Source organism: Bison bison, unplaced genomic scaffold (assembly GCF_000754665.1).
Source record: "Bison bison bison isolate TAMUID 2011002044 unplaced genomic scaffold, Bison_UMD1.0 scf7180017864146, whole genome shotgun sequence".
Taxonomy (NCBI): Eukaryota; Metazoa; Chordata; class Mammalia; order Artiodactyla; family Bovidae; genus Bison; species Bison bison.
This window is the reverse complement of record NW_011494718.1, coordinates 10,086,970-10,101,063: the sequence shown is the minus strand read 5'-3', so window position 1 is coordinate 10,101,063 and position 14,094 is coordinate 10,086,970. Positions and strand designations below refer to the sequence as shown.

Here is a 14,094-nt window from a genome sequence, read left to right as displayed (position 1 = left end):
AATTGGTGAACCTACATTGACACATCATTATCACTCAAATCCCATAGTTTATATTAGGCTTCACTCTTGGTGTTGTAAATTCTATGGGTTTTCACAGACGTATAATAATATGTATCCACTGTTATCGTATCACAGCCCTAAAAATCTTCTATGCTCCGCCAGTTCTTCCCTCCCTCCTTACCCTCTAATCCCTGGCAACCACTGAGCCTTTTACTGTCTCCATGGTTGTGCCTTTTCATGAATGTCATATAATTGGAATCATACAATATGTAGCCTTTTCACACTGATTTTTTCACTTAGTAATATGCATTTGTTATCTCTGTGTCTGTTCATGACTTGATAGCTCATTTCTTTTTAGTGCTAAATAATACTACATTGTCTGGATGTACCACAGTTTATTTATGGAGGACAACTTTACAAATTAAGATTATATCCCAGTGGTGGGGTACATTGCAGGGATTGGGAGTGTATGTGATAGTGTCTGAGAGTTGTGGGAATGGAGGAGTTAGAATACCTGTGACTTTCTTTTTTGCCATGCTCAAAAAGTTTCTATAAGCATCAGTCGAGAGAGAAGAGTTGGTGTAGGACAAAGTTCATTGTGAAAGTCTTGCAGAAATATTTCCATAACCACAAATAAAGGCAAATCCTCTTCTCTTACATTCTTATAACTCACTCCCCACAGAGCCTGGAATCTGCCTAGTTCAGAGCCTTCTGATAAATGAGAAAATGTCTGTGTCAAAATACTCCCTCCAAGCCAGTTGTATGAAAACATGTAAACTAAGCCAACTATTGGAAGAAAACAGAAAGCTGAATTGCATGGAAACTATTTCCTTGATCAGAGAACATTAAGCAAAAAGAGCAGGGACTTCCTGGGTGGTCCAGTGGCAAAGACTCTGCACTCCCAATGCAGGGGGCCCAGGTTCTCGCCCTGTTCAGTGAACTAGATTTCATATGCTACAGCTGAAGATCCTGCATTCCCCAGGATCAGGGATCCCACATGCCATGACTAGGACCTGGTGCAAATATATAAAAACATAAAAATAATAATAAAAGAGCAAAACAGGAGTTGCTGTAGTTCAGAGGTCATTTCCACTATTTGAGGACACAGCTTTGCTCTATTTTCTTTATTTTGGGGAGGCTGCTGCTGAATGATCTGTCTTGTCTCGGCTGAGGTAAATTTCTTGCCAGTTGAGCACTTTTTTTGGCAGGGGTTGGTGCATCAATTCCGAGAACTGTGATCACAAAGCTGGAAAGCCAATTCATCAGGCTGTGGTATCACTGCCGGGTTAAGTGTATTAACTGGAAGATGACATCATTTCAGCCATTTTGAATCTTAAATACAAGGATTATTACTCTTTCATAGGATGAGTTAACATCAGAAGATATGTCCATTGTCATTCTCATCAACAGTTTAATGTCTTCTAATACCTCTCATCATTGGTGAGCTAAGAGAATAATTAGGGATAGTAATAAAGGGCTCTATTTAGGAATGAGCCACCATGAAATGCTGTTGATTTCAATTCACATCCATAGTTTGCAGACCCTTTTCCATATATTAAATTACTGGTGAAAAATACTGAAGTAATGGCTAGTTTGCCAAGATTACTGTTTTTTAGGAGAACCAAAAGATTCAGCCTCATCCTGTTTGGACAAGTTGCACTGCTGTTGGGAAGCATTTTGATTTTTGTATTTACAAGTCAGTCATCCCAAGTTCTCTTTGAGCAGAGCAGGAACAAAACTAGATAGTTCTGTAGTCCATCCCAAACAATACAAACAATCTCTCAGCTTTAATTTTCTGAGTCACAAGATGAGAATTGCATCTATTTGCAAATATTACTCTAGTATCACCAGATGAAATGGTCCAAGAAGCAGAGATTAGTATAATGAATTGCTGTGCTTCAGGGGAAGGGAAAGTCTCTTCATAATAAGGACTTTTTGTTGTACTTTTTTTCCAGCTTCTTTCAAAATGTCTACCGTTCATGAAATTCTGTGCAAGCTCAGTTTGGAGGGTGATGTAAGTATATCGTTTTCATTTTGTGTAATTTTTGATAGTTGGGCATCTCTGGGTAACTGTGCCCCTTCTTTTCTTGTCCATCTAAAGAAAATGAGGACGGAATTAAGATACTCGTTCCCCTCTTGGTTCCTGTCTTCCCCATTACTTTAGCTGTTCCTGGTAGTTCAGTTTGAAAGAAATGTTATGGCTCCAGAAACTGTTTTGGTGTCAGATCAAAATTGGGCATGCACTGGTGACACTGATGTGCCTGGAACTTTATCCTGCTATATACTTAACGTGCCAGTGATAGTACTTGTTATGATGACACAGAACTTTTAGCATCACGCCCTCAGATTTTATTAATGGCTGCATCAAGCTGCAGCCATATTGAAAATGATCCTGCATGTTTTGGAAAAGCTTTTCTCTAAAACCGCTAGAATTTTTTTTAACTAAATAATAAAAGTATTCTATATTCTAATTCATCGTGATGCTTTTTTTGCTTTGGCTTCCAGGGAGCTCAGAATTGTATTTGTCTTTCACAGGAACCTAGACATTCTGATGCATTTGGTTTTTTTGTTTCGTTTTACAGTCAAAAATTTTGAAAGCTATATTCAAAATTATAAGTCATTGCAAATGCTTTTAGAATAAAGTAGAATATAAAGTTGTGAATGTGTAAATTACCTAGTAATACCATACATCTTCCAGGTCATCTTAGCAGAACTGGCTTTTACAGAAACTCCGCAGTGACACTGGTCTGTAGGCATATCTTAGAGATATTTCAAAATATGCTGTCACTGAAATTAAAATACAAAGCACTCAAGTGGGTCACCAGCAGCCTGGGTCACGAGGAACAGAATCCTTTGCCCCTGATGTTTACCAATAAAATGTTCCGATGATGTCATTGGTGCAAGCACAAGTCGTATGGCGTACACAGCCTCCCTCATTTCCATCTTTCCTCTTGGACCTTGTGCATACTGTTGCTGGCAACCATACAGGTGGCACACTGAGGTCCAGACAAGTCTAAATACTTTTTTTCTTAACGGAGTAGATCATTAATTCGTTTTTAGTATCAGGTTTCATAAGAGCGCTTTTCATGTGGCCTTTGAAATTCCTCAGGTGTGATGTGTTTCTTGGTGTGCAGAGATGGGACTGCAGCAGATAGCTCCACCGCCCTTCAGCCAGCCTAAAGAACATTGCCAGTGCTGACTGGTGTGAAGTGATATCTCATTGGAGTTTTGATTTGTATTTCTCTAATAATTAGCAATGTTGAACATCTTTTCATGTGCCTCTTGGCCACCTGTATGTCTTGTCTGGAGAAATATGTATACGTTGGGAGCTCTGCTCAATGTTATGTGGCATTGAGTAGAGCTCAGTGAGCCTGGATAGGAGGGGAATTTGGAGGAGAGTGGATACATGTCATGTGTGGCTGAGTTGCTTTGCTGTGGACCTGCAACTATCATAACATTGTTACTTGGCTATACACCCAATATAAAGTAAAAAGTTAAAAAAAAAAAAAGACAGCAGAAGGGAGGGTAGAGAGAGGAGAGAAAAGAGGCGGGACTTGGCCAGTATGTAGAGGATGTGGGCCATGTGGCCTGACCACCTTGGTGCCACGGCTGTGGCCAAAGTAGGGGTAGGAGGAAGACACTTCCCTCACTTATCTGATAGAGAAAAGCAGACAGGCACTCTGCATTTGCTTTTTAAAGAACTGTGATACAGGCCCAGTGGAAATTCATGTGCCTGTAGCAAAAACTTGGCAAAACACACTTGTCATTCAGGCATTTCCACATTTCCAGCTTGTTTCAAATTGTTGCCAGCCCGGTTTTGTGCTCTTCAAAGCCTTCCCCAGAGAAACAGGTGGTTTCAAGTACCCAGCTTTGTGTTGTCCACTTTGAGCTTGCACAAAAATTAAGATGAAAAGTAAAAATAGATTTATCAAATTCTTAACTAGTTGAGGCTTTGAAGAATTCTCATTGGAAACAAAGAATACTTACAAGTTCCCTGGCCTAAGAATGATGTGAATTGCTAAAAAACAAAACAATAGGATAAAAAATTTTAGTAATTGACATTTCAACAAAAAGATTTTAAATGTGTATGACTTCAGTGTGTTTGTCTTTTAACCTCAGCACTCCACACCTCCAAGTGCATACGGGTCAGTCAAAGCGTACACTAACTTTGATGCTGAGCGGGATGCTCTGAACATTGAAACAGCCATCAAGACCAAAGGTAAGCCATATGTTTATCATCTTGTCAGACTCTCACCAAAATGTTGTTAGTCTCTGTCTTTCATTTTCATACATTGGTCATTTGAAATTGTCATTGAGCTTTAATGAAGTGATCCAAACCTACTCCATCCCATCCTTCCCTTCTTCTTTCCAGCTTCCTCCCTCTCTCCTCCCCTTGGAGAGAGAAGATTTAAAGATGAGAAGTTAACCGAATGGCATAGTGACATGGATATAAGCTTATATTTCAGGGCCAGGAGGCCTGATGCCCTGGGTGTGTGCTTTGAGCTCAGAGGCCTCAGCACCCCTTCTGTAAGGAAGAGATTGGTCATGGTGATCCCTAAGGGCCTCTTTGTGGTCCTAAGTCCCCTTGAATTTCATCACTTTTGTTGGAAAACTGCTGGATACATTTTGCTGCTTTGCTCTTAGATTGATCTAATGAGCAAAAAATCCAGGCTTTTTTTTTTTTTTTAACTCCACAAGTTATGTCACTCCTTGGGCCTAGAGCTTAGATTTAAAGAGCTGTCGGGATGACTGTATTTCTTAGAGTTCCAGGATGAGTAAGAGAGGACCAGGAGGCATAAAAGCTTCCGTTCTGAAATAAAGCAGATAAAGCATTTTGCGGGTAGAGTTGAGCAAGGACCTGTTCAGGTCATCATGCTGTTTTCTGTATCTACAAAAGCCTGTGACCAGACTTCCAGGCTTCTGTTGATGAAGCATGTACCTCTGGGGTTGCTCCATCCTTGGCTCCCTGGAAACACTGTGATGATTGTGGTGATGCTTGTGATTCACCACACTCTTTCCCCCCTTTGGAGAAAGCACTTCTTTACATGCAAAGCTTGAGAGACACAGATGTGATCCAGCAGCTGTTCTGACTGCTGGTTCATCCCCTGCTGATGAGCCGCAGGACATTAGGATAATAGAGTGTTTTTGCTTGTTGACACACCCCAACAGTTCACATACAGGTCACTGCAGACTGGAGACCTGACCTCAGTCAGGGTAACCTGGGGGGCCTAAAACTGGGATCACCATATATCCCCGTTATGCTTGCATATTTACTGATTGTGCCCCCTTGCACCCTCAGAACTGTCATATTTTGCAGGATAAATTGCATAGTCACCTTTCCTAAAACCCTTGGAGAAACTGGATACTGTGTTTCCGGGGATAAGAAGGAATGTAGAAAGATCCTTTAGGTCCTGTGGTTCTGATGCGACATAGGCTTGCGTCATCAGCCTCAAAGCAACCTTAGTTTCCATGAGGACACTGTGGGCACGTCTGGCCTGGATGACTAACTAACCTTCAAAAAGCCATCTCTTTTGGTGCTTTTAAATGACCATACTTGTCAAAGGCCAGCCTGGGAAGTCAGGAAGTCACTAATCAGGAAGTGAGACTAAAATCTACAGGTCTTATCTCCCTGCAGTCAGTTCTACTTGGTGGAACCTGGTGGATGAGAGCATGTGTGTTTGTGGCTTCAAATCCTAGCTCTGCCACTAATTTACTAACTGCAGACTCTGGGAAAACATTTCGCTTCCTTAAGCCTGAACTTCCTTACTATAAAGGGGGAGCTAATAAAAGTTCCCACCTCACAGGGTTGTTGTGAAGTATGAAGCATGTAGCGTGGTGCCTGCCATATAGACAACTCAGAGTATGTTACCTTAACACACGCACACACAGTCTGCTCTCCTCTAAACTCACCCCTTCTCACTATTTGGATGTGCCTATATTCCTAGGGTTTCCCAACAAGCCATTGTAGAGATACAAACGAAGTTTAACAGCTCACTCATCTAACAAAGATGGTGCCTTTTACAAGCTTGAGACAAAGGCTGCCTTTATCCCTGCATGAGAAAGCTTTTAGCGCACTGGAATGTAAAGATTGCGCAAGTGACCTCTGGTAACAGCTGAAACTCCCAGGGTAATAAAAATACCTTCAGGCCCTTTCTGAGTTAGTAGAAAAATACTCAAGTTTCTAAGCAGAAACGTCTGGAAAGCTAAGATTTGGATTCCTACATTCCCGTTTGGTCAAATGCAGCTGACATCACCATTATCAGGGTTGCAGGAGCTCCTTATTGAGTGCTGCTCATTATGGGCTGGCATGGCACCAAGCACTTCAGGAACATTATTCCTAGGTAAACTTCAGATTAATCCTCTCATGCTAGGTGCTATCATCCCCAATATATGGAGGACACAATTTAGGATTAACATGCACCAGGTCTCTTGACTGTGGTTCAGACTGGGATTTGAATGTGACTCGGTCCAGCCCCAGGGCTGTGTTCTCACGCACCCTAACATTTCGCCACCCACTTGGCAGGACCAGACTTCTTACTTCGCCATAAGTTGTGTTCAGGCATGAGAACGTTTTCTATCTGTGATTTTAGAGATATCAGATATATGTCATATTTGTAGGTCCAGCTTTTGGCCCCCTGTTGTCTTCTTTCCCAAACTTAATGCCCAGTGAGTCCCACTTAGGACTGCTTTTTATTTACTTATTTTTGGTGCCTGGTGGTTTTAAAGAGTAACTGAATTTTCTTAAATCTGTTGACCCTTAAAAATAATTTCTAGATTTTTGGTATATTTAGAACCTTAAATTCTTCTAAGATACTCTTGAGAGGAAAGACTGTGATACCCATACAGAGCTCAGTGTTGTAGCAAAGATGTTACTGTCAGTATTGATCATGATGGTGACAAATCCAGGTCTCTCTTCTAGCTGGGGAGTGACTTAGTAAATTATGATAGCTCTATTTATATTACACAGAATATCTGTAGACTGTCACCACAATATGAAAAGTAAAGTTTATAAACAGTTGTTTTACATTGCTATTGAGATAAAATTCATATCCCATACAATTCACCTATAGAAAATGTACAATTCAATGTTTGTTTTTTTCCCTAGTATATTCACAGATTTGTGCAACTTTTGGCACACTCATTTTAACATAAATTTCACCTTAGATTTGTCAATTGCGTAAAAAAATGGACATAAAATAGTATATACAGGGAATTCCCTGGTGGTCCAGGGGCTTGAGTTCAACCCCTGGTCAGGGAACTAAGATCTCACGAGCCTCACGGTTAAGCTCTCTCTTCCTAAAATAGTATATACAGTGTGATCACACCACAACAATTTTTTTATGTTAGAAAGATAAAGCATTGTTCTGTGTGTGTGTGTATATACATATATATACATATATAATTTCAATATATTCTGTATTTTCCAAATTCTCCATGATGACATATATTACCTTTGTAACGGGAAGCAATAAACCAAATTAAAAACAAATGAAGTTATTACAATTGACTCCTGAACAACATGGGTTTGAACTACACTTACATGGATATTTTTCAATAGTGAGTTCTATAGTACTACACAGTTAGAGGTTGGTTAGATGCATGGGTATGAAATCAGTTATGTGGAGGGTTGACTTATATGTGGATTATAAGTTATATGTGGATTTTCCACTGTGGGGAGGGTCAGCATCCTAAATCCCTGAGTTGTTCAAGGGTCAGCTATAGTTGAGAAAGTCACATCCCTTTTTGTTTTTTTTCTCCTTCTTGATCTTTTAAGATATTAACACTACTTTAAAAAAAAAAAAAAGCTAATTGAGATCTTACCTTCCCTTTTAGAATGCCTTTCACTTTAAGTGTAATTAGGAAGCTTGTGCCACACCTTACCCAGCTTCCACCTCAAACCCTTTTCCAGAACACAATGCAAATAATTGGTGCTTCCTTGATATCAAAGGAAACAAAGGGTAAAGCTCAAATGCTGATACAAACAAAAGCCAAAGGGCCATGAAAAGGTGCCTCTCTGTGGCCTCCCTCTCAGATGGTGTAGCCCAGGTGTGTGTGCATACGTGTTTATGCGTGTGCCAAATGTAGAGCATGCTGGGCATTACTTATACTGCCTAACGTACATCGACTGTCCTGTCATCTGAGTGCTCTAAGGAAGAAGGGCTGCGAGCAGGTCACCTGTGGCTGAGGGTTACTCATTGCTGTGAAACACAAGAACTGTGAACTGGGGCAAGCCTGCGGTGGGGAGTGTGAGCAGGGGGAGACCTGGCTGAGATCTGTAGGGTGGTGCTGCATAGACTGGTCAGAAGGCCTCAAAGTAGCTCTCATCCCTCCCTTGCCCTCTGCCCTTAAAATCTCTCATCTGGGCTGCGAGGGCATCTGTCTTTATTTCTAAAGAGCCTCCTTGCCTCATCTGTGACAGAGTCTCTGTCTAGCCTCATCTCCAGGCTATTTCATGCCCCACACAGAGCCTTTGCTCTCTCAGGAGTATGCAGCCCTCCTCTAGTGGGAGTGTTATCCCACTTCTAACATCTGGGCAGTTCCCACTTATCCCTCTCTCTCTTTTGGTAAACCTTTTTTGGCCATGCCACATGGCTTGTGGGATCTTAGTTTCCCAACCAGGAATTGAACCTTCCTCCCCACCATCCCCTGATTTGAAGTGTGGAGTGTTAACTACTAGACCGGCAGTGAAGTCCCCTCACTCGTCTCTTGAGCCAATGCACAGCCTCTTCTCCAAGCTTTCTCTTAGCAGGAAGGCAGAATCAATTATTCCTTGACTGTGTCTCATAATACTTTTCATCTCATTTATAGCTCTTGTCACATTGTGTTAAAGTTATTTATCTACGGATTTGTCTCCTCCTACTAGAATGTGAGTTCATTGAGGGTGAGGGCTTCATTTCATTAACCTTTTCTAACACCCAGGCCACTGGGATCATGTGAGAAGGTACATAGTTAACCTGTATAGTAGTGAAAATGTACACAGATACCAGAGCTTAAAGGTGAGTGTGGACACGTGGCTGGCAAAATAAGGCAGCAAAAGACAGATCCGGAATCCGGACCATATCCACAAAGGATTAACAGTCCCCTAGTGAGGTTGGGTCCCTTTTTCCAAAGTGAATTTAGCTCATGCCTTGAAAGTCTGCTTTGTTTCTGGTTTTAAGGGGTCTCAATATTTCGTGTATCTCACCTCAACCAAAGGCATGATTGTTTTGTGTATGTTCTGGCTTGAGGTAGACTCTGCAATTACTTACCTCAATTAATGTCTAGTTAGAAACTGAATAAAGCCGTGCAAAAGTAGTAATATTGCTTAATTAACAAGAGGTTGCTGAGACTTAAATCTGTAGGAGTCTCTTGGTCTAGATTGGCCTTGGGTTAAATATATACTGTGGAGTGTACAACACAGCTGTGAGTGGTTTACCATATGGGTCCAAATAACTAGAAAGGAAAGTCAGCTAAATTAGAAAAGGATGAATCTAGACTCCATAAAATAGATTGTAATTAGAAGCAGCACAACCCGAGAGTTAGAGTAAGTGCCAATAAATTGGTACAGCTTTGGTCTCTCTTTCTCTGGAAGGGGAGGGTAATGAGTTGCCCTATTATTATTGCCAGTTTTGATTTTAGCTGTATTTGTGTTCTCCGGAAGGGTTGCAATAGCGGGTGTTTTTCCCCCACTTCTTATTAGCACAAGTATAGAAGCATAAATGCTGCAAGTTTTTGCACTTTTTTTTCTTACACTTTTAAAATGGCACTGCTTAAGTTTTCAAGCATGGCTAGGAGACTAACATCCCATGGCAGTGGGAAGCACGTCTGGATGTGTGTTTTGCATTTCACCTGCATACCTAGAGGTATATTTATTCAGTTGAGACAGCAATTAGGAATGTATTTTCTTGAAGATGCTGGGAGGCAGATTGGCTGGGAAAAGTGGCTTCTCTCCTCTGGGGGGGGCTTTGGAGGGGAGAGCCCAAACCAAGAACCCCCAAGTTTGGGTGCTAGCCCGCTTGTGGGAACGGCCTTTGTGACTCACATAGCCCAGGGCCTTCTCACCATCCTGGAAGTTGAATAGAAGGGAACACAACCTTCCTGTTGAAGACTTTCTCTTTTGTGTTCAAGTTTACTCTAGACTGAGTTCTCATCTTACAGCACTGCTGGGAACAAAGTGACCAGTGCTGAGTCATAGCCACCTTTATTGCAGGCACAGATTTTCTGATTTTCTTCAAGAAGATCATTGTCTACTCAGGTATGTAGATGCCACACTCAAGCTAAGGAGCCTGTGCAACCTGGGTAAAGGAGTCCCTGGTGCCTTTCTCATTGTAGGCATTGGCTGTTGTTGCCTGCCTCTCAGTTCTTTCTTTTGTAAAAAACCGTTACCTCTTGTCCATTGAGGAAATCAAATACCGGTGACACCCTGGGACCATGGAAGTCACCACATTCTTATCTGGTGTCTGCAGTGCTGGGGCAATAAATAGTAACTTCTCTGTCAGCTGAGCTCAGGGTGAGTGTGGCAGTTTCTCTTGCATCTGTTCGGATGTTTTACTTTCTGACTCAGGAGGCTGATAGAGCGACAGGGCACAAATTGCTGCTTGCATTTTATGCACGATCCTTCGTTTGCAGTTTTATTTGATTTGGATCTTGAGCAGTGGCCCTTGTGTTTTTCTGCTGGTCCTGTAGTATCGCAGAAATGTGATTATGCACAGAAGGCCGACAGGGTTCTAGATTATTAAAGAATCCAGTGGGATTACCAAAGAGATGATGCTTAAATCCTTTCTAAGGGACTCAGCTGAGGTGAGACCAGAGCAGAATGGAAATAGAAGAAATTTAATTTCTCAGCCGAACCTTCTTCTTAGAGGTAGTTAGCTAAACTGTGCTTTCTCTGAATCAGGCCAGGTAGCACCGTGTCAGATGGGAGGAAGGATACTTTGGGCAATGGTGTGTGTGTGTGTGTGTGTGCATGCACGTGCTTCCCTGTCCCTAAAACCACTCTTGTTGGCACTTTAGGTTCCTGCTGAGTTACGAATGGCTATTTTCAGAAGAGGGTCTTCTAGCTCTTTCTCCTAAAGAAACCTCAGTGGGGTTATCTCATCAGTGGCTGTGCATTGTTACTGTGTGGCAAATGTTATCTAAAGATTATTTGATGGTTGTACATTTGTATGTTCTGAATAGTAAATCCAGTTCTATAGACAAACAGATGCATTACTGTGTCAGATGATTTTTAGGAACAAGATGGAGGAGTGTCATGTAAAAAAGCACCACAGTATAATTCCAGAAAGGTACAAATGTGACTCATAAGAGTATACAGGATATTCATGTGATACAGGATAAACACATGTCAAACATTAATTCATTGAGATGGGGCTGGTTCAAAGGAAATTTGAGAGGCCGGTTGTTTATAAGCACTGAGAAAAGAATGAGAGAAGTTTACTGGGCTGGATACAAGACCATTCATGAATTTGAGAGCACTGAAGCCATAATCTTGGAAACTATCCTTTCTATTGGACCAAAATCTACAAGTGAAACCCTAAGCCATAGAGCCTGTGCTATAATCAGTGGTGAGTAGCCAGTCGAGTGAGAGTGAGCCCTGGAGAAAGTCTTGGAGGGCAGTTAGCTGCACTCAGAGGACATGTTCCCTTCCTCTTGCCTCATGTTTTAGTTTTGGTTAGTTTTCTCTAACAGGAAGCAGAACAGCCCAATGCAGGTCTTTAATCCTGACTTGAATCCCAGCTCTGCAGGTGACTTACTTGTGTGACCTTGGGTGAGCCCTTGCCTTGTGAGCATTGGTTTCCTCACTGGGTACAGTGGAGGTGACCATAACACCCCTCACACACAGACATGGTGACAATTGCAATAGAGATTTGTTTGTACAAAGTACCTCGTAAAATGTCTGGTAAATTGTAGGTATTCAGTGAATAGTTGATACTGTTTTAATAAAACCCATGAGTCTTTCTCTCATGGCCTTCCTTTGACCTTATTGCAAAGGTGGTTTCCGAGCTTTGATATATGCCCAGTAATCTAAGCCAAGTCCTGGTTTTTCCTCTGATCTAGATAAGGAGCAGATCTGGGCAGTTTTCCTTTATTTTCTAACCAGTCAGCCCTGCCCTGAGGGCCTCCTGAGTCCTTTATCAAGCATAATGAAATCTATTTTCTCTGTGCAACCAGAGTGTCTTGGCAGATGTGAGTCAGCATCCTGTTCAGAATGGCCTCTTGGTTCCTTGCCATGGTCAGTAAGGATGCACATTTTCCATGGAATGCCACGTGTGGAGCAGGCCTGGGGTTCCACCCGCAGAGAGGAGGAGACTCCAGGAGGCCCATTTTGTGGGTTTGGATTCAGCCATTATTTTAGACTGCAAGTGTTCTTTGTTTTAAGAGACCCACGACCCCGGAGTTTTCTGTGTGAACCCTACTTGTCAATGGTGCCTTCCTGTGGTATCTCTTGCCAGAACTGTGGCTTCAGGTGACTGGCACTTAGATCAGAGACTGATTTTCCAGATGCCCTAGCTCAGAGTGGACTATTTGTATAGTTAGCTGAGAAGATTGGCCAGCCATTTTCATTCAAGGAATAAATGCTTAAAACCTTTTGTGCTGTTTTCTCTCAGGGGCCAAATAAATGTGTGTCTTAGATCCTCATCAGTCTTGAAAATTTTAACTTCTCTTCGTGCTGAAAAGACATTTGATGTCAGTTGGCAGAGGACTGGATAAAGTAGATGTGATACACATATATGACAGGATATTACTCAGCCGTAATAAAGAATTAAATAATGCCATTTGTGGCATTGATGGATCTAGAGATCATCGTACCAAGTAAAGTAAGTCAGAGAAGGACAAACACCATATGATATCACTTATATGTGGAATCTGAAAGTATGATACAAATGAATTTATTTGCAAAACAGACTTGACAGATTTCAAAAATAAAACTACAGTTAGCAAAGGGGAAGGGTTGGAGGGAGCGATAAATTAGGAGGCTAGGATTAACATATACACACTACTATATATAAAATAGATAACCAAGAAGGACCTACTGTATAGCACAGGGAACTCAATTCAGTATTCTGTAATAACCTATATGGAGAAAGAATCTGAAAAAGAGTAGATTTATGGACATGTATAACTGAATCACTTTGCTGTACAGCGAAACTAACACAACATTGTAAATCACCTATATGCCAATATAAAATAAAAACTACATTGAAAAAACATTTAAAAAAATCTGTCTGAATCACAGAATTTACTGTGTTTGCACCCACATTCTGTGGGATCGCCCATCCGTGTCACTGTCTCCCAGACTGAGGCTTTGCTCACATTACTTTGTGACCGTCCATATCCAACACAAGAAGAATGGGAAGAGGAAAGAGGCGTTATTCAAGTTTGTTGTTTTCTTTATGCTTTTGCTTCACTCACACAGTTTATTTTCAAGCTAGGCTTCTTCTCTCAGCAAACACTACCCTTCATACGGGCACAAAAGAGCAGAGAGTACAGATCCAGAGTGGCAGAGGCACCCGCGCCGGGATTAACTTTGTTCAGTGTAGAGGTTTCCTGGAGCGCTGGTACTCGCTGTGTATTTTTTGACGGTGATTGTGCTGACATAGGCAGCTGAGTGTTCGGCCATCATCCTTCAGCTGCATCCTGGGCAGAAGTGATGAGTCACCGGATGACCCTTGCAGCTTCAACCTGGACTGAACCATTCTCCGCAGGAATTACCGTCTCACCAATTACGATAGCAGGTTGAGAGGAAGCAGCGGTGTTCTGAAGATAAGATGGTTAAATCCCACTGGCAGATGTGTGCATCCTACTGTTCCAACGTAGGGTATGCCTTAAGTGGCTTTGACTCAACCATTGATCCTGGGCCCAGTGATTTTTTTTTCCTCTTTCTAGTTCGATTTGAAACTTGAAGACAAAGGTAGGGGAGAAACAGCTGATGTAGGTGAGGCTTTCAGAAGGAGGAGGGGCTTCTACTGGTAGATCATTTTCAGTTGTCTCTGTAGTTGCTGGTATTAGCATTTGTGTAATGTATCAGATCCTTCACTGGTCAGGGGTCCCAGCATGCTAGATACTGCATCACAGCAGGCTGTTTGCGTGATGAATAATTTAGTTAAATACACT

The 14,094-nt window shown here is 41.7% G+C and overlaps 1 protein-coding gene across 1 annotated transcript in view; it reads left to right on the top strand.

The window, feature by feature from the left end:
• ANXA2 (annexin A2) overlaps positions 1-14,094 on the top strand; it is a 43,599-nt gene that overhangs the window by 9,265 nt on the left and 20,240 nt on the right. The window contains exons 2-3 of the mRNA XM_010840775.1: positions 1,956-2,014; positions 4,120-4,219. Coding sequence (XP_010839077.1) covers positions 1,967-2,014; positions 4,120-4,219 — 148 coding nt within the window. The 5' untranslated portion in view covers positions 1,956-1,966. The remainder of the gene's footprint in view (positions 1-1,955; positions 2,015-4,119; positions 4,220-14,094) is intronic.